General features: G+C 45.4%; 1 protein-coding gene across 13 annotated transcripts in view; it reads left to right on the top strand.

The window, feature by feature from the left end:
* The window catches only part of LOC138207845 (RNA binding protein fox-1 homolog 3-like), a 361299-nt gene that overhangs the window by 267061 nt on the left and 66930 nt on the right, over positions 1-27308 (top strand). Inside the window, exon 1 of one of the 13 annotated variants that reach the window (XM_069165385.1) lies at positions 20493-20895. The exons of the other annotated variants lie outside the window; for them this stretch is intronic. Within the exon in view, the coding sequence (XP_069021486.1) occupies positions 20770-20895 (126 nt within the window). The 5' untranslated portion in view covers positions 20493-20769. Of the gene's footprint in view, positions 1-20492; positions 20896-27308 lie in introns of those variants that run through there. 13 annotated transcript variants of the gene reach the window in all.

Here is a 27308-nt window from a genome sequence, read left to right as displayed (position 1 = left end):
CTTTACTACAGTAAAACGTGAAATAGACACGCCATAAGCCAAACTGCCCCGTGGGCCAACGGGGTTCAAATCCAGGAGGTGACAACGTTTTTGTTTTTTGCCACATGGCTCAAAACACACAGTCGGTTTCATTTTCATCCACTACAGGAAAACTTAACTTTTCACGCTTCGACGGCGCAAAGCGTGACTATTTCACGTCTTGCTGTAGTGGAAGCGGCGTGTCTATATTTTGCCGTGATGCCGGGTCGGTTCTCACAGCCACAATATCGCGCACTTTTAAACATTACTTTGTCTGCCTAATTTAAAAAGGAGCTGCGTACTCTTTATATCTGGTTCTGTATGTTTTGAATTTTAAACTGAAAGACGTCTAAATATTTCAACTTCACCCTGATGATATCTGACCTGCGTGACTCAGACTGCGAGAGCCTGCGGGCCGCTAGCTTGTAAATAAAGGGACTAAAAACTGAGCAAAAGCAGCCAAAGTGCTCTGCTTCCTCACCAGACTTAACAGCGTCCCGCCTGCTTGCCTGAATCTTTTGTGCAGGTGCAAAGTGGGAGACGGGGTGCTAAATAGAGCGAAGGAATTAATACTTAAAAAAAGGGCCTCTTGTTCACACAAAGTCGCTTCCATTCATCTAAGAATAGAAGCTGACATTATCTCGTTGTGAACAACTTGGCTCGGACCTCCCAGCGAGCGGTGGCTGCGTTGTTTGTTTACCCGGGGTCCTTCGGGCGGTGCGAGGACGGTCAGCCGTGGCGACACCGCCTCGCGACTCGGCTTTTTTTTGTTTGCGACCTGCCTTTAAAAAAAAAAAAAAAAAAAAAAAAAAAAAGCCCCCTTTTTTTTGTTGTTGTTGTTTAGCGCGTGCTCTGCCGACACGCTGCGCCGTCACACGGCCGTTCAGACACTGTGCAGAGTTGAAATGAGTTTTATCCGGCGAGGTTGACGATTGAATGTAATGGCGCTCTCTCCGGGGAGCGGAGTTTTCTATCCACTGATGTCGGCGCTGATACGATGCAGCTCTCGCTCGGCACCGCTGAGGAACAGCTTGGTCTCAGCTCTTGTAAATTATGCATCTTCATGACTGGAATATGGGAAGAGAGTGTGCCACTCCTGGACGTTTACATTAACCAGAACGGATGCGGGGCGTTACGTAATCCTCGGCCGTACGGATGCAGCAGTAGTTGTTGCGTCAGTTTTTTGTTGTTGTTTTTGGCAGGAAAATACGAGTTGTTTTTCATTAAATGGAAAAAAAACCTAAAACGTCACCTCGTGAGCATCAAATAAATAACACTGATGCTTTGAGAGCTGATAAATGACACGTAATAAGAATTAATATCTGTGAATGTCATCGTTTGAGATTTGAGGAGCTTCTGTGACAGCTTAATCCCAAGAAACAAGCAACGACAAACAGAAAATAAATTCCTCCGCCACGCTGATTGATGATGTGCCGACAGCCCTCGCCGGCGTTTTTTTTTCTTTTTCGTACGGTGATGAACATATAAACAAGAACGGCCCTCTCCTCCTCCTCCTCCTCTTCCTCTTCCTCTTCCTCCTCACCGTCCTCCTCCTCCTCCTCCTCACCGTCCTCCTCCTCCTCCTCCTCCTCCTCACCGTCCTCCTCTTCCTCCTCACCCCCTCCTCCTCCTCCTCCTCCTCCTCCTCACCTCCTCCTCTTCCTCACCCCCTCCTCCTCCTCCTCCTCCTCACCTCCTCCTCTTCCTCACCCCCTCCTCCTCCTCCTCCTCATCAGCAGCAGCAGTGCCGTGGTACTCGCGCGGTAGTTTGCTTTTTAATTAAACACAAAAATTCAATAACCTTATCAAGACCTGCCATTTTAGTTTGAGAAGTATCGATCGGTCGCTCAGTTATGCAGATCGGCCGCTTTTTCATCGTCCGGGCCCGTTTCGGTCGCGGCCGGCCCGTCTGCACGGTTTGCTGAAAAGATCTCATTTCACGAAATCCATTTCATACATTATTCAGCTTATGTTTAGTTCAGCTTACAATACAATATTCAAATATGTTGTCCTGTCATGTTCCAGTGTGTCTTAATAGCAGCGGGGTGACAGATTGGGGGGTTGAAAAAAGTCGGGATGGCGGGACGGGAAGAAAAAGATGCACAAAGTGTATTTTTTTTTTTTTTTTTTTTTTGTTGTTGTTGTTTTTTTTTAAAGTGAAAAACATTAGAAAGTGAAGAGTGTGTGAAGGTGAGCGCCGTCACCAGAGAGACTCGGGACAAAGATGGACAAACTCCCGCCAGTGAGAGGAGGGAAACTGTGCCACTGATGATCTGTCGCAGCAGGAGGCTAATTGCCCACACACACCTCTCTGCATCTCTTCTTTCTTTTTTTTTGGTCTTTTAGTTCAATATGCCTGCTAATGGAATTAAAAACATGTTGCCAGGGGTCTTTGCAATTTGGAAAATAAGTCCATTAAGTTCATTAATTTAATAATAGGGCAATAATAATGAATAAAAAGTATTGCTCAATTAGAGGGGGGAGCGTACGGTTGGCTGTTTCACATTCATTCGAAATCACCTCGGTGTGCAATAGCTTAATGAGATTATAATGGAATTGATATGGCATAGGTAGTGAATTAAAGCGTTACCAGAGAAGCCATTAGGAATGAAACTCTAATCCTGAAACACTTGTCACAGCTGAAATAGGCTTCTACTTGTGTTTTTTGTTGGTTGTATTTTTTTAGTTTTTTTTTTTTAGTTATTAGCCGGTATTTGTTTGGTATCGTGTCTCCCGCCGCTGTATTGGTGGCATCGGACCACCGATCCTGTCGGCCGCTGTCGCCGCCTCCTCCGGTTTCACCGCCGCTGATTCCAGACCAGCTAAAAAAGCTGCTGAGGGCTTCAGTTAAAATTACATAGACAAGCACATTCATAGTAATCTAAAAAGGTCAGGATAAATTACACTGCTTATTTCAGTGAAAAAGGCGCGTAATGCGATATGCTGTGAGTAGTTTTTCATCCCCCCACCGGTACATTCTCCCAGGCTTATGGCGCAGATTTGACTCTTTGACTTTTACACGTTTGACACTCGGATGTCAATTTACTGTCTCGCTTTAAGACCGGGAGGGAATCGGACAAGATGAACTTTTCCTTTTCATCAAGATATTACAATAATTTGAGGGTGTTTTATATTCATAATGGCTTTTTTTTTTCTTTCCTTTTTTTTTTTTTTACAGGAACACTTAAACTAATGTGTCGTTGGAGGATGTTGTTAAAATCAGAACTAGATTGCTTCATAATTTAACTTTTCATTTAATGTGGGCGCACTGATACACCTTGTAAATCCACGTTATCAGCAGTTTGTGCAGCTTCAGCAAGGCGAGCATGTCAAAATGTATTATTAGTGTCAGTCTTAATGTACTATATATAACGTGTAATGTGCTACGGATTCAATCAAAAAAAAAAAAAAAGCGAGATCTGCGCCCGTTTGAAAAATGTGGAAACAAGATATTAATCAGGGGGAGAAAAAAAAGGAGGAAGAAACTCCAACAAATTTACAGTGTGTTTTAAAGGAGCTGTCGTGCCCTTGGCTGAGAGAGGAGCACATTTTTATTTTTTGAGCCTGAGCCCTTTTTTTTATGTCGGGAGATACGGCACAATAAAAATGATTCAGATTGTTATTTCTCTCTCCAAAATGGAAATATTGTGTTTTGGAGGGAAAAAAAAAAAAAAAATCTCGTTGGCTGCACTGTAGATTCTCCTCCATAATATGCTTCCATGAATTCACAATGAGCTGTAATCTGAATGTAAGAAGAAGAAGAAGAAAAAAAACAACACACAAATGACACACTGGCCAGAAAACGTACAGGTGTGTTCCTGCTCGGGGAAAATAAAAAAAATAAATAAATAAAAAAAAAATTCCTGACACACACTGAGTTTATTTCCCCAACCTCAACCGTCATGGTGGAAAAAAAAAAAAAAAAAAGAGTCAAATGAGGATTTTTTTTTTTTTGTGGAGCAGAGGAGGGGGGTGGGGGGGGGGGGTGACAGCACTGAGTAACCCAAAAAAAGAATGAAAGGAATTAATCAGTAAGATATGGTTGTCTGCGATATGAAAGTAGGCTTGTCTGTGTGTGTGTGTGTGTGTGTGTGTGTGTGTGTGTGTGTGTGAGAGAGGTTTTTACCGACAAAATGACACAAAGAAACACGGAGAGTCCCTCGTAGAGAAACTCGAAACACAGACAGCACCACACAGCTGCATGTGTGTGTGTGCATATGGGCCGACGTGTGTGTGTGTGTGTGTGTGTGTGTGTGTGTCTCTGTGTGTGTGTGCTTAATTAATATTTAAGCCACCTTCAGCTATACCCTGGAAAGGAAGTGAAGGGGATTGTGTTCTCATGGATCCTTTAATCCTCTGAATTAGCAGTTTAATAACAAGAAGCCATTTGTAGATTAGTAAGATCAAGCTTCCAAGACGTGCTTGTGTACAATCTACTTAAATGCTTTGATTTTTTGATGTTGGACCCCCCTCCCCTCCCACGCACACACATGCAAGGGCGTGCACGTGAACGTGCACCCCCTTCCCAAGTATCGTTTTATCGTTATTTCATTATGTTTTGGATTACCGCTCATATGATTGGTTAATTAACGGGGAATTAATCGATGGCAATTTTTTTTATTCATCGATAGCATGAAATCAAGCAGAAATGCAGATTGCTGCATTCACTATCTGAAGTATAACAACGCTGTTGTACATTTAATGGACATTTTATCATTGTAAAGTTTTAAAACGGACCGTTTTTTGTAGTTTTTCCAACGTTTTACGTTGAGAAAATCCCCCAGCATGCACCTGGGCTTTACTCCAGTTGCTGCATTATCTGTTTTAATTGCGTTTAGCCCTTTTTCTCTCCAGTATTGTGTCTGTTTCTTGTTCCTCGGGAACAGAGTTAGACCTTCACTGCAGCAGGAGGAGTTCAGAGGTGCAGCTCAGGTGTGAGCAGGGAGTTTCATAATCCTGCTTTTTTTTCCCGCAAATTATGTGGATCAGGATAATCATGTTTGGACGGTTTGATTTGATTAAAAAAAAAAAAAACTGCATCCCAGGATCTCACTAAAGACATTTCTTTTACAATAAAAAGATTTTAAAGAATAATATTCAGTTTAAACCAACAGTCATGCTGTTCTTTAAGAGTTGTTTTTTTATTGTGAAAGTAAGGAAGCGAGCACTGACCATGCACCGAAATAAGAGTTTTATCAGTTTCACCGAACGCTGCAGGTACCGGAGGATCTCCGCAGTCTGCTACTCCCTCACCTTTTACCCTCAAATACTTATTTACGAATGAAGACGATATAACGATCACGTAAATAACAATTACATGCAGCCCTTGTTTTTGGATGTCAGTTGTCCAAATCTTAAATCTTTTTTGAAACTTATTCACAGGTTTCATTCTTGTTTATTCTTGTGTTTTGATTATGATGATTATTATTATTCATCAACTTTAAATCAGAAATATGTATTTGAACCATCAATGGTCAGAAGAAGTTGAGTCTAACTGCCGTGTGCACACGTGGAGGACGCTTTATTGTTCTGCAGCGGATGTTTTCCACGTGTACAAAAGCGTCGCTGTGTTTTGCATCAACACAGCGTCTCTGATCCACACACACACACACACACACACACACACACACACACACACACACACACACACACACACACTTAGATCCCATCTCCTCTATCAGCGCTCGGCGTCATCATCTGCCAGCGATGACAGCCGCTTCTGTTTAACCGCGGCAGATCAGCGTGTCACAGCCGCCGTGTTTCTAATCATCCTCACGCAGAAAATCTCCGTCTTTGTTGGCGTTGGCTGATAGCGTCGGCGTTATCCCCGACTCTCCCGCCCGGCCAATATCACAGATTGATTGCTTTTGTCTTGTTATCGGGGTCGTTTAGGTGAGATTGACACATGCTCGCAGGATAAGGAGGCTCCGAGGGGCTCTCACACCGTGTGTGTGTGTGTGTGTGTGTGTGTGTGTGTGTGTGTGTGTGTGTGTGTGTGTGTGTGTGTGTGTGTGTGCGTGCGTGTGTGCGTGTGTCCTCGGTGGCGTGCCTTTAAACATGCATGATGACCTGCATGAAATGTTGATGATGAATAATCAGCTGCATCCTTGGGGCTGTAAATAGGTCAAAGTGACTTCACTTTTGTTTTTGGCAGATTTGCATGAAGGCAGTCTCATTTTTATTTATTTTTTGCGTGCAAAAGAAAGAAAGAAAACCTTCTCAAAATGTTGCGTGACTCTCCACTTACACTCCTCCTGTCACTTACCCGAGAGCTCAACCTCGGTCTTTCACTCCAACAAAAACACCGGCGCAGAGAAGGTAGAAATAAAGACCTCAGACGGGCGAGTGTTTGTTGCGCGCTGAATTTTTTTAAATTATTTTCCTCGGCCCCTCTGCCTGCCGGTTGCCGGGCGGGGTGGCTTCATGCTCTGCACACTAGCCACACATCCTAAATAATTCACACTCTACTTGAGAATTCTCCAACGGACTCGCTGCCGCCATTAGACACTCTCAGGCTGCCAGTTTTTCTTTTTCGGAGGGCGCTTGTTTTTCACAACCTGACTTCATTGCTGCAAAGCTCACCATGGAGGAGGTGGTGGAGGTGGAGGAGGTGGTGGAGGTGGAGGAAGTGGTGGTGGTGTGAGGAGGGCAAGACATGAAAAACGAGTCATATCTCGGGTCGATGAGAGTTCATGGACAATCCAATATATAAAAGCGAGTTTACATGCATAACACTTCAACATTAAGATTTTTCACAGAGTTCAGCATATTTTTCTAGAACTCTCCCTCCACTCGTTTTTTTTTTTTTTTTTTTTTTTTTTTTTTAATCTGAGACGCCTCTTTGACAATGTCTCCCCCCCTCATGCAAAATGCATGAGCGCTTGTGGATCGATACGAGCCCTTTAATCTCTCTACATAGACAGCTCCTCCCGCGCTTAGGCATTGAACCCACACCTGTGGCTGCCACCGCTGCAGCCCTGATCAGAGGCCGGGCGGGAGGGGAGGGAAGGGAGGAGGGGGAAGGGGGGAGCGGTTGGCCCCCCGAGGTGGGCACATCAACTGTTACAGACACAAAACTCTCCAGCATCCTCTAAACAGCTCTTCTGTTGTGGAGCTGCTTGATGCTTTCTCCCAAAACATTAAAGTCTGCTTGGAGAACAGGAGCTCGCTGGAGGAAACTCCTCTTCTGTCTTTTTGGAGCCCATTATTACTTATTCCACTTTTTCATTTTCGAGTACATTTCGAATGCAGCTCGGCTGACTGGTGCCACCGAGCCCCACTGTTGTCCAAAAACTATAAAAAATACATCAATGAGCCAACACTGTTGCACACGGGTGACACGTTAACACACACGCACACACACACACACACACACACACACACACACACACACACACACACACACACACACACACACACACACACTCACTCACTCAGTCCTGCTGTACCAAATGGGGATTTAATCCGCCGCTGAAAATAGTCCCCAACAAATGCCTACATTTCTTTTTTAAAGCGTGAAACTTACACGCATGTAAATGTCTTGCGACGTGGGATCATGTGACCAAATATCGCGCAACACAGAGGTTTTGAGACCGAGTACGTGACTAGACTCTGACTTAAACTTAGACTGCCGTATGGGATGACGAGGTTCGAATCCAGGAGGTTTTTCTTGACTTGTGTTTTTTTCCCCCATAACTCCCAACTTACTTAGTAACTTTTTGCTAAAAGTTTCATTTTCCTGTAAATCCCACGACTCTTACCGTGGAGTAGGTTTCCCTTTTCGTCCACTGCAGGAAAGCGTGTAACTGTTACGCCCGGACGGCGCAGAGCGTGGCTATGTCACGCACGTGACATGTATTGTGAAGGATAAGAAAATGAGCTTTATCTCCTCCAGCTTTGAACGTAAAACAATTCGCTGGATTAGTATTTTAAATTAAAAATGTTAATGTTGCATTTGGTCCAAAAAGGAAAAGCTGAAGCAAACAGAGGGATGTGGAGGTGTGAAAGAGACGAGGAGAGGTACTAATGTGGCCTACATCACATCACATCACATCACATCACATCACATCACATCACGTTACACCACATTACATTACATCACATCACATTACATTACATTACATTACATTAGGTAGGTAGGTAGTTACTTTATTAATCCCCAAGGGGAATTTTTTTCGCTACAGCAGCATTTATAGATAAAGGAAAGCAATAAAATAACAGTAAAAAATATTAAATATAAAAATGCACAGTATATATATATATATATATATTTATATTTAAACAAACAAGAAACACAGACAACAGTGTTATTGTTGTGTGATGGATTTTGCCAGAGGTGAGTTATTGTACAGTCTTATTGCAGTGGGCAGGAATGATCTCCTGTATCTGTCCTTGTGACAGCGGAGCTGGAGGAGTCTTTTGGAGAACGTGCTCCTCTGTCCCTGCAGCAGGTGGTGGAGAGGGTGGTCAGGATTATCCAATATGGATAATAGTTTGTTCAGCGTCCTCCTCTCCACCACCTTTTCCAGGCTGTCCAGTTTGCAGCCAATGATGGAGCCGGCCTTCTTAACCATTACATTACACCACATTACATTACATTACATTACACCACATTACATCACATTACTTTACACCACATTACATTACATTACACTACACCACATTACATTACATTACACCACATTACATTACACCATATTACATTCCATTACACCACATTCCATTCCATTACACTACATTACATTACATCACATTACATTACACCACATTCCATTCCATTACACTACATTACATTACATCACATTACATTACATTCCATTCCACCACATTACATTACATTCCACCATATTACATTACATTACACCACATTACATTACATTACATTACATTACACTACACCACATTACATTACATTCCACCATATTACATTACATTACATTACATTACACTACACCACATTACACTACACCACATTACATTACATCACATTACATTACACTACATTCCATTCCATTCCACCACATTACATTACATTACACCACATTACATTACATTACACCACACCACACCACATTACATTACATTACATCACATTACATTACACTACATTCCATTCCATTCCACCACATTACATTACATTACACCACATTACATTACATTACACCACATTACATTACATTACACCACACCACACCACATTACATTACATTACACCACATTACATTACACCATATTACATTCCATTGCACCACATTAGATTACCTTACATTACATTACATTACATTACACCACATTACATTACGTTACATTACATTACATTCCATTACACCACATTACATTACCTTACATTACCTTACATTACATTACATTCCATTACACCACATTACATTACCTTACATTACCTTACATTACATTACATTAGTGTACTCAGAGCTGCTCGTGGACGCAGGATGTGTGTAAAAAAAACAAAAAAACCCGAGTTATTTCTGGAGGTGGCATTCAGTTCATTCAGATGGTTTTGTTTGATCAGTTTGCGTTACCGACGGTTACGGAGGATGTTTATCTCTTAGTTGAGACTCTCCTGAAACGTGGGGGCTGCCACAGAAAGAGAAATCCCACCTCCACCCCACCACCCCCTCCACCCGTTTTCTTTTGTTTCTTCTTCTTTTCTTTTTTTTTTTTTGTTGAAGATTGCACCCGGCTTCCTTTTATCAACACTTTTGTTTACTTAGGGATGTGCCAAACGCCGGATTTAGTGTCACATTTGTCTGAGTGTCTGGCACTTCCACCGAGCTCGCACACTTCAGCCGCTCTTATTATCAGCCATTTTGAAGCTGTTACTCATTTTGCCAGTCATTTAGTTATTTCTGAGGCGTCGTTGTCATCTTCGTGTTGAGGTACCACTCTGCCTGCTCGTAGGCTTTGATCATATTTTCTTTTCTTTTTTTTGTACAAACAGATTTAGGAAACAAAAGGAAGGAAAGCCGCTGAAGTTTTTTTTTTTGGTGTTTGTACATATTAAATGAGCTCGCAAACGTTGTTACATTTAACAACAAAAAAAGTAGACGAAAAGGAAAAACAAGGCCAAACAGAATAAAACATTATCGCTGCTAAGGAGCCTTTCATGGATTTTTTTGTGTTTTTTGTTTGCTTTTCATGTAAACAGTTTGACAAACTCCTTTGATTAAGTTGATCACACCGGCTGTTTTTTTTGTTTTTGTTTAGTTTTTGTTTTAAAGCTCCTCAGATGAAGAAAGAAAAGTTCAAAAGCAGCATTTTAAAAACGAGGAGTTGAAACAGAGCGATGAGCTAAGTGGAGTATATCGAGGATAATGTGTGTTAGGAATGATCCAATATGGCTGATGCATCAGCGCAGCCTCCCCATTGTCTTCCACCCTCAACAACCCCCCCCCCCCCCTCCCTCCACCTCCTACTCCTCCTCTGCCCATAATGCAATGCAGCTTTTGTTCACTCATTCTTTTAACCGTTTCTTTGGCTGCGAGTTGTCACGGCGGGACAAATTAAGGAAGCGGTAATAGGGTTATGTCAAGTAGACGGAGGTGCTGGCTCCGTGCAGATGCCCCCCCCCCCCACCCTCCTCCCTGTCCCCCCCCCCCCCCCCCCCCCCCATCCTCCGTCTCCATGAAAGGTTAGCGCGCTTGCTGGATTTTTGTCTCCCCCGCTGTAATGAGAAAGGCAACAGACAAGCCTCTATCAGTCCTGCAACACCTACTGACAGATAGCATTTGGAGAGTGGAGAAAAAGCAGCGTTCGGGGGAAGAGAGCGAGCGAGCGTCACAGGAAGTAATACGGGAAACGCGAGCGTGACGGATCGCGGCGGACACGCTTGACCAGGAAAAACAATCCCTCCCGCCGGCGCTCTCAACATTTACCTATATGACACCTTTTTTTCCCGTGTGGACACGCTTCTATGTATGTTTCTAATTTTCCTCCGTGCATCTTGCAGAGTTTGACACTTAAACATTTTTTTCCATCAGCGTTATGGCCCTCAACAGGGCGCCATTAAAAACCAGACATCCCTTTAAAATATTGAGCAGTGATCACAGCATTCGGCGGGTTCTTATGCGATATTACATCCGGAGATATTGCGCTCACATTTCTTCCACCTCCTTCGGGCGGATTTTTCCCGAGATCCCCGATTTTTCTCATCGAAGCGCCGTCGTTCCGGGAGGTTAGACATCCGAGGAAAATCTGTAGCGGCGCCAGAGTCCCCTCAGCTACGTTGTGATGGCGGCATGTTTTCGCGTGATGCGGTCAGAGGGCACGGTTGGCTCTTCGGCAAACGACCGCCGACCCTCCGGGCGCTCCGTTCTACACAGGGAGGTTTTTTTATTTATTTTTTTATTTTTTTAATATAGCCCGGCAAGGTATCAACAAAAAACACAATAATCTACAGCCAGGAGACGCACCAACACGGATGCAAACACATCGGGACTCGGGCAGAAGCACACGCCCACACAAACTTTATATTTAGAGCTGCTATTTAAGTAGCACTTCTCAAAAACACAGGCGCTCACCAAATGTAAGAAAACAAACAAAAAAGAAAAGCTACATAAAACATTCAGCAGTGAAAAGGCCTTTTTGAGGAGGACGTTGATTGAAGCGCTGCGACGTCCAGCTCAGGGGACTCTGACGTGAGGTCAAAAGATGAAATTGTCCATCAAATATTGAATAACATGCACCGGATGTGTTGGTTCCTTAAATCCTGATCAAAAACATGTGTTTTGCATTTCCCACTGCTTCCCCCTCATCTCATCACAGTGTTTTTAGATGATTACGTTTCCAGCCTTTCAGATATGTTGGGGGAAAAAAAATTCGCCGGACTGATTAAATATGACCGTTTGATTGATGGATGCGGAGAGTCACCAATTAATTATTCCGCTGATTAATCTTTTTAATTTGTGGTAAAACACTGCCCAAAAAAAAAAAAAAAAAAAAGGCCACCGGAGCTTTTCATATCACTTGTTGGTCCGAAAAAAAAAGTATTAAATTGTTTTTTTGGCCGAAACACCACAAAAATCAGCACAAACTGTCACTTCCGACGCATTCCTCCACATCAGCGACATCAAAGATGGAATAAATGGCGAGTGTAAGGAAATGCAAATGCTATTATCATTTCGGGTGACAGGAAGCGTTGTGATTTATGTCTTCGAGTTGAAGAAAACACCAACAGCTTTAAATTTTTCATCTCGGGTACGTCTTTTTCTTTTCCACGAGCGGTCGAGACGTTTTTTTTGTTGTTTTTTTTTTCGCCTGACACCGTGTGCCCGGCCTGCCGTCCTCCCCGACGCTCCGCCGTCCTCCCCGTCGCTCCGCCGTCCTCCCCGACGCTCCGCCGTCCTCCCCGACGCTCCGCCGTCCTCCCCGACGCTCCGTTCTAATATGATATTAGGCCGCCGTGGCCCGGCGTGTCTGACAGTATTGATGTACCATTTCTCACCTGCTGCTGCTAAATATGAGAGCGCTGGTAGCTGCAGCGTGAACCCCTGACCTCCTCCGGGAGACGCGGCGGCATTCGTAGTGGTGGGGAATAGGTCTCCGGTTCCCCAAACGCCTGTTTAGAGTAATGGTCAAAGGTGTGCCTGCTGGAAGAGAACATTACTGGGCATGACCAATCTGCTCCCAAATGGAATACACTTTATGTCACTGCACCAATCTATGTAATTGACTTCAGCGTTGGGCTGCAGCCATTACGCTGTTCTTTTTTTTTTATAACACAGCGTCGATGAAAGCTGAAATGCGCCGAGGACCGAATGATTGCTTTGGATAGATTTGAATCGTGGGGACATTTCGGCCGTAAAGAAAGAAAACGCCCCCCGTCCTCGCGTCCGGTCCGCCGGGTCCTCCGGAGGGAGTACGAGGGATTCAGACCTCCGGGACAACAGGTGAACGCAATTAAACCGGGTGGCGGCAGAGAGAAGCAGCCTCTCGCCGGACTCTGAGGATTGGACTCGGGAACATTGGCCTTACTTTATCGATTGGTACTAAACTTAGCAGCGGTGTGATTACGGTAGCGCCCGGTGGGTGTGTGTGTGGTCTCGTACCTCCGGGTTATAAAAATGAAGTTACGCGGCAGGATTCGCTCCTAAAAAGCAGATTTATCGTCAGAAACCGCAGGTTTGCATCGAGGCTAACGCTGATTAAATAATCCTAAAACAACAAACCATGAATTATAGAAAGAACCAGATGTGAATCCGACAGTAAATCCTGCAAATCAAAAGTATTTCACATTGAAGCAGCGGCATCACCGTGAAGATTTGTGGTTTTTCAGTCTGTCTGTGGTTTCGACGCCGGCTCCTTCCTCTCATTCAGCCTTTTAAACTGCATTTTGTTTGCATTTGCAAAATCAAATTTATTAAAATTCCTTCGCCACGTAAAATATGTTCCGCAAAATCCTAAAATATCTCGCCTATAAAGCTCGAACTCTGTCCGACCGGAGCTCCTTTCGTCATCGTCTTGCGGTCTTGCTGTCGACACTGAACTCTCTTCCTATTTTGTGGGATTTAAAACATGAATATTGGAGACGCGTCATGAAAAAGTTATGGAGCTGCTGCAGGTCTTGCGGTCGTGCTCTCCGACCAAATGTTTCCACTCTCTTACGCTGGAAATCCAAGGAAGTGCCGTCCCGGGAAAGAAATTCCCACAGATGACGTTGACGTGTTTGTTGTCACTTCATTGTTTTTTTTTGTTGTTTTTTTTCCCGGGAGCAATCTGAGGGGACGTATCTCGTGATTTGAAATACCGGCATATAGAAGTCTTTTTGTTCCTCACTTCCCTTCCTGCTCATTTCTAACCGACCTTTCTGAGACGAAGTATATCGGCGTTTATCCGCCGGCTTCATCCGCTTACATGCGACGCGACTCTCTCGTCGTTGATCTGATGTGATTTCCACGCTCCCCCGTCAGCTCTCTCTCTCTCTGCCCAGAGGGCGAACGGGGCGTCACCCCCCCCCCCCATCCACACACACACACACACTGTTTGTTGTCTTTCTGGACAAAACCCTTCCCTGTCTCCCACCCACCACCCAGGGCCATCACACACACACTCACAGCCCTCCTGGCCTCACCACTTCGTAGCCGCGAGCGAGCCAGACCTTTGGATAAGAGGGTGGTAAAGCGCTCGATGTATCGACGCTGACTGTCCACCTCCATCAACCCCCTCCTTTTCCTTCCTTGTCAAAGCAGCCGAAGCAGCAGTGTGTGTGTGTGTGTGTGTGTGTGTGTGTGTGTGTGTGTGTGTGTGTGTGTGTGTGTTTTTAGGGTGGGTTGATATATGACAGTGTGGGAGGCGGAGTCGGTAACCCTCGGTTGCCGCCGCCGCCGCCGCCTCCGACACGATAGCAGCTTTTTCCAAACGTCCTAATATCTGGCCGCAGCTCGGTGAGCGATGGCCGCGGCCCGAGCTGCTGATCTTAGCACCGGGTGCATTAGTTCGCCATAAAGAAGCAGTGATTGTGAGACGCGGCAGGCGAAAACATATGAGGATGAATGACGCCGTATAAAAGCCGAGCTCTGTTTCAAAATCCATTAAGAGAGGGAGGGAAGGAGGGAAGGAGGGAAGGAGGGAGGCGAGTGGCTGAGCCTCCGGACGCGAGCAGGGGGCCCCCGCCGTCCAACATCCAGATCACTCCTCCAGTTCTTCCCCATAACTGTCCATTTCATCAACATTTTTTAATCAATGCATTAGTACATGACAGCTCTGAGGGCAGAAAAAACATACTTCAGTCGCTGCCGGATATCGACACCCAGAAGATCGGTGGAGAGATGAATGCGGCTCATTTGGTGCAAAGATTTTTTTTTTGTTTTTTTTTTTGCTCTCTCGCTCTCTCTCTGTACAGACTCACTTTCTTCTAACTTGTGTGTGATTGTGTTTTCCTATTTGTGTGTGTGTGTGTGTGTGTGTGTGTACGTGCCCCCCACCACCACCACCACCACCACCCACCCACCCACCTCCTCCTGTGGCACTGCCTCCTAATTACTCGGATCTGCGCTCAAAGTGAAGAAATAATGAACGAGAGCTTTAATTATGCCTCCAGACAAAAGATCCCACGATGCCTCCGCAGCACCGCTGGCACGCCGAGATGGGCGAGGGCAGGTTCAACAGGAACCCCCCCCTCCCACCACCACCACCACCACCCTTCTCAGCCTCCAGGTACCACAGAGCTGGTCAGCCTTGAAAAGGCGAGACTGAGAATCTGACATGACGTCTGTAAAAGTGCAGATATCGAAGGGGAGGGGTTTTTGAAAACAAAAGATAAAATAAAAAAAAATAAAAAAAGGATGAGCTACATAGGTTTGTTATCTCTAACAGATATGACACAACCTTTAATTAGCGGGGATCCCTGAAGCTCTGGGCCCGAGATATAATCAGCGGACCTTTAGCGAGAGCGCAACCCTCCCCTTCACCGCGTACCCTCGGGGCGGGCTCGTGCCCCCTCTTCTTCGGCGGGGCCGGGCTTGGCACTCTGGAGATGCCAGATAATGAGGTAGCCTGTCAGAGGGGCACTTCAAGGGTGCCCCCTCCAAAGGCCTCGCCGCTCCTTAGCGAAATCCACCCCGCGCCAAACACACTGCCGCTTTTGTTTTTGGTCGAGCGTAGCGTCTCGGGGCCGAGCGTCCGGCGGGCTGGAGTGCTCCTCCCTCTTCAGACTCGACGAGCTCCCGCCGACCGGCTCAAACGGGCTAATTATTAAAATGCTGCACGCTGCGAGTGACGGGGAATTAGACGGATTCAGATATATCTGCAGAGCCGTGCGTACTGTTGCGTAATCCTCCCTCTGACATGTTGGTGGTCGCCGTGATGTGGGAGCTGTGTTCGTAGCAAAGTCACAAGAGTACATTTACTCGACGACTCTTGAATCCTGACACACTTGCTGGTTTCTGCATCACATTTCAGAGGGAAATATTCACCTTTAAACCTCATTACAGTCATCTAACAGCTACTAGGTAACTTAAACTAGCGCCATAATAACTCAGGATGATGATATCGTGGATTTTTTTTTTTTACTGGGAGTGAAGGAAGATTCAGCTTTTTGGTTGTAGATACACAACAAATACCTACATCTCGGCTAGAATTGACAAAAAAACATTATCACCAATAAAAAATAAATAAAAATGAAGTCAGATTTCCGCAGTGATGTTTCAGTGAAAATCCAAGTAGCAGGTTGCTACTTTGCATATTAAGATTTCATTTACAAATATAGTATAAAATGTGATGCACTATTGCCGAATAAAGAATTTGACAGCATATTAAGTAGTTAATATTAATTCCACCCGTTAACTGGATATAAAAGTGTTCGTAGCTTCCGGCTCTGAAAAACGAGGCCAATCCAGAAGTGTCTTCAACTGCAATACCAGCGAGTGCCACTAGAGGTCGGCTCCAAAAAGCCTCCGGCTCCATAGACTCCCATTCAACTTCTCTCATCAAATCCAAAGTGAATAAAATGTGTCCATCAGTTATCTCGGTGTTGTTAGCTAAAGTCACTCCTTCTTATTAGTTTTCTGGAGGTCCATCTGAAAATAATCCCTCATTCATTAGAAAAGAAGATTCAAGAAGACCTGTTTTTGGGGGCGTGTCTGTTTGATTGACAGGCCTGTGGTGCAGTCAGGTTACAGCTGTCGGTGGGCGGGACGTAGTATCGTCAGGTTTCCAATCAGATCAGTCAGATCCACCGCTGGCTCCTCCCCCCCAGCTCGTCCAAATATGATCACTTCCTGCTCCGAACTAGCAAACCTCGCTCATGGCACCGTTTAGGCTCCACAACCATTAATAATAAAAAATAATAATAAAACTGCGCCCTAAAACCGTACAATAATAATATTATAGTGCTTTTATATGATTTACGTTCAGTGGCTTTGAAACATGTTTCTGATAAAACCCTTTTTCTTTAATGGATTATTTTGCACGCATCGATACCGTTTAGTGAAGTAAGTGACGGATCTGAATACTTCCTCGTCCGCAGTGAGAGCGATGGGAGTTGAGGGAAATAAACAGTCATCTTCTGATGGCGATCAGCGTGAGTGTGCCGTATTGATCAGCGGTCATACTATAAACAAGAGGAGGACTGAAATGCACTGCCGATCGTTTGGGCGCCATTAGCCACCGCTCCTACGGCCTTTGAGTATTGCTGACCGAGCTCCTCATGCGTGAGGGCTTTTCTTTTCTTTTCTTTTCTTTTCTTTTCTTTTCTTTTCTTTTCTTTTCTTTTCTTTTCTTTTCTTTTTTTCTCCTTCCTGCTCGAACTGCTGCTTTCACCCTTTTTTCGAGCACGTTGATGTAACAACCACTCTGCGTCGGAGCTACGTCTCGTACACAAAAGACGGAGACTAAACCCAGATTTAAAAGCTCGTATTGCCCCTCAAACACACACACACACACACACACACACACACACACACACACACACACACACACACACACACGACTGGCCAGTAACACTCATGAGACAGACGTGACGAGAGTCGACGGTGACAGTGACGGTGATTGTGGTAATAATGATTATGCTGATTATTACGGGCCTGCCACTGCGATGTGATGATTGCACGGCGAGGAGGAAATAGACGACGACAAAAAAGGATGATGATGATGAGGATGATGAATAAGATTTTTTTTTTTTTTAAATATAAAAATATATATTTTTTTATTTTGGTGATCAACTGAGCTTTTTTTTTTTTTTCTTTTTTTTGTCGCAGTTGTTGATCTTTCTGTCTTTAATTGGCGGGGAGTTAACTGAGGATATCTGCGCCGGGTTTTTTTTTTTGAGAGGCTTTGATTTCACACGACAAAAAGAAAAAGGCACCGTTTAGAACATTCCAGCAAAACTCCCTTTGAAGGGCAGTGATCTGGCAGTGCTCATTTGAATTATTAACTGGGGGGGGGGGGGGCGACAGGCAGACAGACAGGCATTCAGACAGACAGACAAAGCGAGAAAAGAGAGCACAAATAATAATAAAAAATTTAAAAAAAACATAGACGGGGAGATGGATTCCCATCTGCGGCCGGCGTTGCCAGACCGGCTCAGGCAACAACCACGTCAGATATCCACGACGACTGATCTCCGCATCAAACGCAGCCAGGCCAATTATTCAGGATGTATGCTGGCAGTAATAATGGCTGCCGGTGGAGGTAGGCATTTGTTTGAATCCTTGATTATAATTTTTTTTCCTGTTTCTTTCTCGGGAGTTGAAATACAGGAGTGAATGAGTAATTACAGGTCAAGCATCCCCTCTCTCCACCCCTCTCCCCCCCTCCCCGCTGCCTGATTGGAGGTATTTAATCTGCACAGGGAGCGTTTCCCCACGAGCGACTTTAATTCTCCTCTCCGGTCGCGGTGTGTCTCCTGCAGCAGCGCCACGTTATTTCTGTCACTAAACACCAAAAAAAAACGTGGGAAAGGTGAGCTGTTCAGGCAGGAATGGCTGTGTAATACCACTGACGGCCACTTGGGGCTGTTAAAAAAAAAAAAAAAAAAAAAAAAAAGCACCTCCAAGAGACACTAAGTGTTCATTATGGTGTCATTAGATAGACTTCCTGGTTTCCTGTCAATGTGGGCGGGGCATAGTGTCCTCAGGTTCTCGTGCTACGTTCACGCTACGTTACCCTGTTATCCTCGAGTTCACCAAGGTTGTGATGTGTTTGCTAAAAGGTCAGAGGTCACGGAAGTTCATTTTTAAGCTAATGTGTTGTCGTTTTAAGTCACGTAGAGTTTGTCTTCGTAACTTAGATGACAGCCTTACGTCTGAGGAAAATGCCGATCTCGCCAACGGCCTCATCTTTTCCGTCCGTGACTTTGCATTTCCTGCGTTACGTTAGCTGCCTGTCAGCTCGCTAAATCGTTAGGTTGGATGGCTTCGAGTCGCTGTCCGTGTTGCCGTTGCCTAGCAACAGCGTTGTTTTTTTTTTTTTTTTTGGACGACTTAACCCACCACTTGAACGTCCCCTTGCTCGTCCAAATATGGGCACTTCTGGCTCCAAAAAAAATAGAATAAAACGAGATGGCGACGGCCGTTGAAGTGTTTCAGACAGGAACCGTGTGTTTACGTTGAAGTTGACTCCCAACGACCTGCATCGGTCTTCCTACAGGCACACTCCTCTTTTTTTATTTTGTGGTATTGCCATAATTCTGGCTCTGGCACCGGCAGATAACATCCCTTCTTCTTAATCCGGCCTATGGAGCTCAGATTGTCTTGTTGTTGTTGTTGTTGTTGTTGTTTAGATAGAAATCATCTCGTGAGGACGGAGTTGGATGGTTTGAGTTCGTGATCACTCTGCATCCACGCCTTTTATCTCCGCCGGGCGTTTTTCTTGAATCTAAAGATAGCAGCACTTGTATACTGTGAACCTCCACACACACACACACACACACACACACACACACACACACACACACACACACACACACTTTGCCTCGACTTTATTGCATTAAGAAGAAATTAGAAGCTGAGGAGTGACTCCGCTGCATCCTGGTGATCTTCTGCTGAGGACATCAAGGCTCTGACAGTACACAGTTGTGTCGGATGAGACTCCGGATAGACTCCACCCTCCCCTCCACCTTCCTCCACCCCCGACTCGGGTCTCCGTACATCCGACTGATGCCCATGATGAAATGAATCCATCTTGTGCATTCTCTTTGTCTGCTTCTTTTAAAGCCGTTTCAAACAGAATTAATCAGAGAGCAGATACATTCAAAAGGAAGCAATCCGGCTTGTGCTTTTTTTTTTGTTTTGTTTAGTTTTTTTTCTTTCGTGTACAGTTTAGCGTGCTCTGCAGCACATGCTTGACTGGATATGCATGTTTACAGCTCAGTAGATGCGAGTAGAGAGCGAGATGGAGGAAGGATGTCACGACTGGGCCTCTTAATAACAGCCTGCTTGTTTTTAATACGTCTTCCAAAAAAAATCTGCTAGATCTGCTGTATACGTGGCGTACAGTACGTTGTCCTTGAGCGTCTGCACACACACACACACACACACACACACACACGGGAGGTGTGTGTGTAGGGGGGGTGTTTATGTGTGTGTTTTGCAGGGGGGGGGGGTGCGCAATTAAAAGGCAGCATGCAGTGTCCCACGAGGTGCTAATGCCCAGGATCAGCTGTTCTAATGTCATTCACATCCCCTCTGCTATTCAGCCGTTCCCCCGTTTGATGTATGAATCCACCGGGGACTTCATCAGTACACCCCCCACCCATCAATGCTACCACCTCTTTTATACATACCCCCACCATAACCTACCCAACCCCCTGTCGGCTCTACAACCCCTCCTCCTCCTCCTCTTCCTCCTCCTCATCCCCCTCCTCCTCCTCCTCCTCGGCTTGCACAGAACCTCCCCTTCTGTGTCTGAATGCTTATGTTGGCTTTTATCACACACAAAGTAAACAGAGTCGCGCCAGGAATAGTGAGAGAGAAGAGAGAGAGGGAGAGGGAGAGAGAGAGAGAGAGGGGGGGAGAGGGAGAGAGAGAGAGTGATAAAGGAACATGCACATTGTCTGCACGCCGCTCGCCTCCCTCCTCCATCTTCAATAGAGACACAAAAGCCAGAAGAAGAAGAAGAAGAAAAAAAGGGGGAATTTAAAAAAGCCAAGAGGAGGCAGAGGAAAAAGGAAGTGATCCGAAGACACAGAGAGAGAGAGAGAGAGAGAGAGAGTAAGTGAGTGTGGGAGCGAGCGAGCGAGCCACACAGAGAGAGAGAGAGCGAGCGAGCGAGAGTAGAGCGAAAGGATCTCCCTGCTAAATGCGCAAAGCGTCCCGTCACCCCACGCTGAGCTCCATGGCCAACTCCGGCTGCCTGCTGCTCTCCGGCTCCGGGATGCTAACTCACTCGCTGCAGTGTCCCCCTGCTTTCCTCTACCTGCCCGAGGTAAGACTTGGCTGCTTCGTCTCTCCTCCTCCTCCTCTTCCTCCTCCTCCTCCTCCTCTTCCTCCTCCTCTTCCTCCTCCTTTCCATCCTCCCTCCGTCCGCTCCTCCGTGCGCTCCTCAGGCGACACGTGATAGCATCGCACTCTCTCTTTTGTGTTGTTGCTACCCCGGAGCACTTTTCAACCCTCCCTCACCCTTGACCCTCACCCCTGCCTTTTCTTTTTTCTCTTTTTTTTTTTTTTTTTTTTTTCTCTTTTTTTTTTTTTCGTGGAGGGATAAAGGGAGTCGGAGGAGAAGGAGGAGAAGCGGGGCTCACCCCTCTTTTCTTTATTTTTTTTTTTTTCCTTTTCATTTCATTTCATCCTCTAAAACATCCCCCGCTCTTCCTCTCCTCCCCGTCCTCTTCCTCTCCTCCGCCGCTGTATCTCCGGTGAAATTAAAAGCAGTGAATTAGTGATGATGAGTGTGACGTGGGGACCTCGCAGTGTTTGTGTACATCGGTAGTCGCTTCATGACTCACCGTGCTTCAGAAAGTGTGTGTGCTTTTTTTTTTTTTTTTTGAAGATCAGACACAAAAAAATCCTTACGTTGACTCTATTTTGAAACTTTTTCTTTAAAGCTCTGCGTTCGGGAGGAAAAACACCTGATTTGTTGAGTGGTGTTGTTGTTGTTGTTGTTGTTGTGCAGCCTAAATCCAGAGTGCGTTTATTACCTAATCTGATCCCAGTCTGGGGTTTTGCAGAAATCCTCAATTTCAACTCTGCTAATTTTAAATTTGAGTTATATTAAACGTTAGACGTGAATACGCCGCTGCTGTTTGACGCTCCGTGTTTTGTGTGTTTTATTTTTAAGCTCATCGTCGTCATCACGATTTCTTAGATCGTGTGTGTATGAATCAAAACTTCTGTTATTGTTGACGATGAGTTGAAATCCGTCTCGGGCCCTCAGCCGGCTCCTCAATCTCTCTGTCTTAAATTTTTTTTCTCATGGCGATCATCAAACGCTCTGAATAATTATACATCTCCGCAAATGAACATTGATTTCCTGCTCTCTCTCTCTCTCTCTCTCTCTCTCTCTCTCTCTCTCTCTCTCTCTCTCTTTTTTTTGTTGTTGTTTGGAAATTGATTCTGTCACTGATCCTCGTTGTTTCGTGAAACCTGAAGATTTTCTGAAGTGACGTTTAAAAGAAAAAAAGAAATCAACAACAAGGTGACTCTTAAGTGTGTGTTTCTATGTGCTGAATTATTCACGTGTTTTAATTCAGCTGGTTGTGTGGTGGTGGTGGGGGAGGGGGAGGGGGGGAGCATCCTATTGAGTTCTTACTCGCAGCAGCATGTGTTGCAGTAAACAGTGTGTTACTGCAGTGATTGAGGCGAAATAACGGTGCTGGAAAGGCCCCACACACACACACACACACACACACACACACACACACACACACACACACACACACACACACACACACACACACACACACACACACACACACACACACACACACACACACCATCATGGTAATGGCCGTCACCCCCCTCCCACCCATCTGTCCAGAGTGGCACACCCCCGCTGGCCTGGCTGGGATGGGATGGGGAGGGGAGGTGGTGGTGGTGGTGGTGGTGGAGGTGGGGTGGAGGGGGGGTGGAGGGGGGGGTTGAGGGGAGAGCATGTGGACAAGCAGGTGCCACCAAAACTGCAGCCAGAGACACAAGCTCATGAAAATATTTGTTTTGTTTGTGATCCGCAATCAACAAAGCATTCTTTTTTAAAATATATTTATTATGATGTATTATTTTCTGTTTTAATGACCAGAATCTTTATTTTTTTTAATTTTTTTATCTTTTTTTATTTTTTTTTTATTTTATGTCAAGCGTGTGAGAATCTTCCCGAGTTTCCCTTTTTGTTTTGTCTTCCTGCAGTGAACGTGTGTCAGTGAACTGAGTGAGTTTAGGGTGGCTTCACCTTCCACTACATCCCTGTTACCTCCAAACCCTCCTCCGGATGAGCAGCAAGCCTCCAGTGTGTGTGTGTGTGTGTGTGTGTGTGTGTGTGTGTGTGTGTGTTTACGTCTGCAGTCAAAGCCAGTGCTGAAATTGAAACTTCCTGTGTGCTATCTGTGTGCTATTTTTCATGAAGCATCCCCCCCCTCCCTCCCCCCTCCCTCCCCCTTCTCTTTTTTTTTTGTTTCAAAGCTCTTTAATGTATCAGCAGCTTTTCTTCTTCTCTGTTGTTTTTTTTTTTTTCTTCTTTGCGGTAAATCCTCCTCGCCCTGCAGCGCTGTGAGGGGAAACAACCCTCTGAATCACACTGTGGCCGGCGTCTCCTCCTCCTCCTCCTCCTCTCCTTCGTAGCATGCTGCCCATACCCCCCCCCCCCCCCCCCACCACCACAGTGCAGGGCTGCTGCAGCAGTAGCAGCAGCAGTGTCGGGCTTCGCCTGAGATGACAGCCAGCGAACAGAAGGGGGGATAGATTGAGGTGATAGCCTCTGCCTCGCAGTTTGTTTGCATTTCAAATAAGACAGTGTATTAAGTTGGGCTCCCGAAACAGCTTGGCTTATTATGTGCAAACATGGCGGCGGCGTGATATCACGGGAAGACAGGAGTTTATTACATAAAAGATTAGCAAAGCATACCTTTTTCTGCCTTTTATATTTGGTGTGCAGCGGTGTTTGAGTGCTTTTTGTGTGTGTGTGCGGGTGTTGTTGCTTTGATGCTCTTTGTAGTCGGGCTGCGGCTTGCGTATAAATGTTTGTTTTCATTAATGCGAGGAGAGACTCCCCGCGGTGTGGTGGGAGAACTGGGGGCTTCTGATTACCACACATACACACAAAAAAAAAAATAAAAGAAAGGAAGAAGTGGCAGCATCACACCCGGCGCTGAAGGGCCGCTCCGGCTCTCCATCCCTCCGCAGGATGATGTCACTTCTTTCCTCCAAACCTTTTCCTCAATTTGTATTGTAGTGGCTCATTTTGTGAGTTATGGCGCTGGATATTGAGGGAGTTATGAATTACAGCGTGCCGAGGCTCTTTTTTTTATTTATTTATTTATTTATTTTTTTTTTTATGGGGATGCGATGCTCGCCGCTGTAGGCCCCCCTCTCGTATTAAAGTATAAATATATTTATGGCGGCAGCCGAAGCTGACGGGGCTAGCTGGGGTTTGCTTGGTGGTAGTTAGTAGCTGTCTTCGGCAGCCATAAAAAACATGGCATCTCATGGATTTTCTATTTACCAGGCGCTGGGTGGGCATATGGCACCGCTCGTAAACGTAACTCTATTATCTAAGACGCCGCTGTTGGGGCGGCAAGCGCGGCGTAACTTACGTCTAAAGAGGGGGGGGGGGTGGGGGGTGGAGGGGGCGGCGGTTGTTATTGTCTCTGTGTCACATCTCTCTCCGTGTCTTTGCCTCCCGACTTATCTCCACATCTCTCCGTTTGCTAAAATTGCCTCTCTTTGATTTGTAATTGGATTTTCTATCATGGCATTCCACCGTGCTGATGCCTATTGTTATTGTTGCGTATATTGATTCCTTTTTCTTTTTTTTTTTTGGTGGCTTCTTCTTCTTCTTCTTCTTCTTCTTCTTTGGTCTTCTTTTTGGCTGTTTTGAATCCCCCCCTCCCCCCCTCCTCCGCCCTTCTCTCTAAACGTACACGGTATCGCTCTATAAACGGTTAGGTCATCCTTTCATGTCGAGGAAAAGCCCGGGCTCTCTGGTTTCAGCAGCGGCCTCCTCCTCTTCCTCCTCCTCGTCCCACTCATGCTGATCTCTTTTCTACGACTGTGCTGGTACCCAATTACCTCCCCCCCCAGCCCTCTCTCCCTCCCTCCCTCCCTCCCTCCATCCATCCTCACACACACACACAGTGGTTAAAGGAGAGGACTGGGAATACTCGTGACACACTTCCCCCTCGGTTCAGGCCTTGATCCCGCCTCCCAAAGCGCTCGCTATTCAGGGGGACTTTAGATATCGGAGGATTTCAGGTCCTCGCGGGTCTCCCGGGGGGCCGGACTAATGCGCAGCGCGCGGAGGCAGCTCCTTCCTGGGGGATAATTATTGTAGGCCAAGCTGTACTATTGACAGCTGTAAATGGAGATGCTGTCTGTAACCGGGGGAGAGCCTAATAGGTTTCTGTCCCTACACGGGCTCTCGTTAGGCCCATGTGGGTGCATCCGAGATGAGTTTGAGAAATGAGCCGCGGCCTCAAATGGGACCCCCCCCCTCCCTCCCTCCCTCCCTCCCCTCCTCCCCCCTGACCTCTCAGGGAAACAGGGTTAACACGTGATAGTTTCTGGACTCCTCACGTGTTCCCATCATCTTGAAAGCTCATATTCTCTCTCTCTCTCTCTGTATATATATATATATCTATATCTATATATACATAGATATAGATATATATATAGAGAGAGAGAGAGAGAGAGAGAGAGAGAGAGAGAGAGAGATGTATCTGTTTGTCTTACTGTCTACACAAGAAGAAAAAAAGAAAAAACGAACAATCGATCCGACCAACAAGCGTACGCCTTCCTTCCTCCTTCCAGGCACCGAAACACTCCGCCACAGAAAGTAGTCCCCAATGAATGAATCATTTAAACATGAAACTATGTAGTTTGAAAGATGTGGTGGGGGAACAGTTGGAGGAAATTTGATCTTGTTAACAACACAGAAAAGCAGTCCGATTGTATGATTAGGTGTTTGTTACGCTGCTATCTGATTCCCCCCCCAACCCCCAACCGCCCCCCCCTTCTGCTGTTACGTGCTGTTGTTACAGATAAATGCTGTATTTGAAATATTTCCATTATATCACAAGGTTTCACGCCCGGCTTTTGGTCTCTTTCAGTTGGTTTATAGTTTAGATTCAATCAGGCACAAATAAAATAATAATAAAAAAAAAAAAACAGCAAAAACTTTAAAAACCTCAATTTCACGAGCTCCACAATAATATACCTCTCAAATACGTTTCTATGTTTTGGCGTGAAATCATTCGCAGTCTCTCTCTCTCTCTCTCTCTCTCTCTCTCTCTCTCTTTCTCTCTCTCTCTCTCTCTCTCTCTCTCTCTTGCTCGCTCGCCGCCGTTCAGCTGTTTTGTTCCTTAAACAGCTGATTCATAGCAGCATAACAAAGGCGGGGAGGGACTGATTGAAATGTTTTCTCACTTTTTCTCTGCCCCGGAGGAGAATTGTAAATCACAGCTCAGTCGTTTATTTTGAAATTTCATTTGGTGTGTGTGAGCGAGTGCTGCCTTGTTCTTCACAGAGACTTCACAGTGTGTGTGTGTGTGTGTGTGTGTGTGTGTGTGTGTGTGTGTGTGTGTGTGTGTGTGTGTTTTCTTAAGGCTACCCACCGTCTTACTCCACTAGACCTTTGTAAATGGAACAAAATTAAATTTGTTCCCTGTATAGAAGAGTGACACAAACGGTGCAATAGGTTTACTCACCAACAAAGCTTCTTTTTTTCTTTTTCTTTTTTCCCTGACTGTATTTTTAATGCAAGCGTGTACACACACACACACACACACACACACACACACACACACACACACATATATCTACATTCACTCCTCCCTCTCTCGTCATCTGTAGATTGATGCGTGCACGCCGCCGTGCGCCGCATTAATACATGTGTATTTACATTTTGCCAATAATGCTAAATGCCCCCCCCCCCCGCCCATCCTCCCCCAAGTAATTAATGGTGAGCATTAGCTTGGCGTGCTGCTCTCTATGCATCCCGGGCCTGCTGACGCTAATATACTCCACTTCTGGAGACGTCCTCGCAGTAACTATCAAGCTTTTTCAGAAAGTGTGCACATTTTTTTTTTTTTTTTTTTTTAAATAATGCAATAAAGCTTTTAATTAGCGAGAGATTTCAAACATTTTACTGCAGCTTTTCTGGTTTTTATTTTCTTTTAAAGTCGTGCGCTTGGATCTTCGTTTTCCAGGTGTGATTTTCTTCCTGTTTCCCCTGAACTGCTTTTGATGAAAGACTCAAAAGGTTCCAGATAAAAGCTCGCGAGGTTGCCTCGGCGCGCTCTGCTGTCGACTCTGCATTGCAGTGGCCTTATTTCCCTCCCGGCCCGTTTCCACCAAGCACGGCTCAGGAATGTCCTTTTTTTTTTTTTTTTTTTTTTAATGTCTGCTGCTCGCTTCTTCCCGAGTTGCTCCTCCAGGGGCCGAGACGGAGTGGAGGGAGAAAGACAAGACGACATGACACGACACCTCGCTGTCTTTACACTGCAGGAGCTCTCACTACATCACACACACACACACACACACACACACACACACACACACACACACACACACACACACACACACACACACACAGTTACAGCAGCACGAACTTCACAGCAGTTTTTTTTTTTTTTTTTTTTCTCCCTGAGAATATAATCTGACCTGAGGTTTTTCTATTTCTACAAATGGCAC

This window comes from Embiotoca jacksoni, unplaced genomic scaffold, assembly GCF_022577435.1.
Source record: "Embiotoca jacksoni isolate LCO1_2020_lvr unplaced genomic scaffold, fEmbJac1.0.p SCAF_34, whole genome shotgun sequence".
NCBI classification, from domain to species: domain Eukaryota; kingdom Metazoa; phylum Chordata; class Actinopteri; family Embiotocidae; genus Embiotoca; species Embiotoca jacksoni.
Note: the sequence above shows the minus strand (reverse complement) of the source record. Positions and strands in the feature narration are given on the sequence as shown.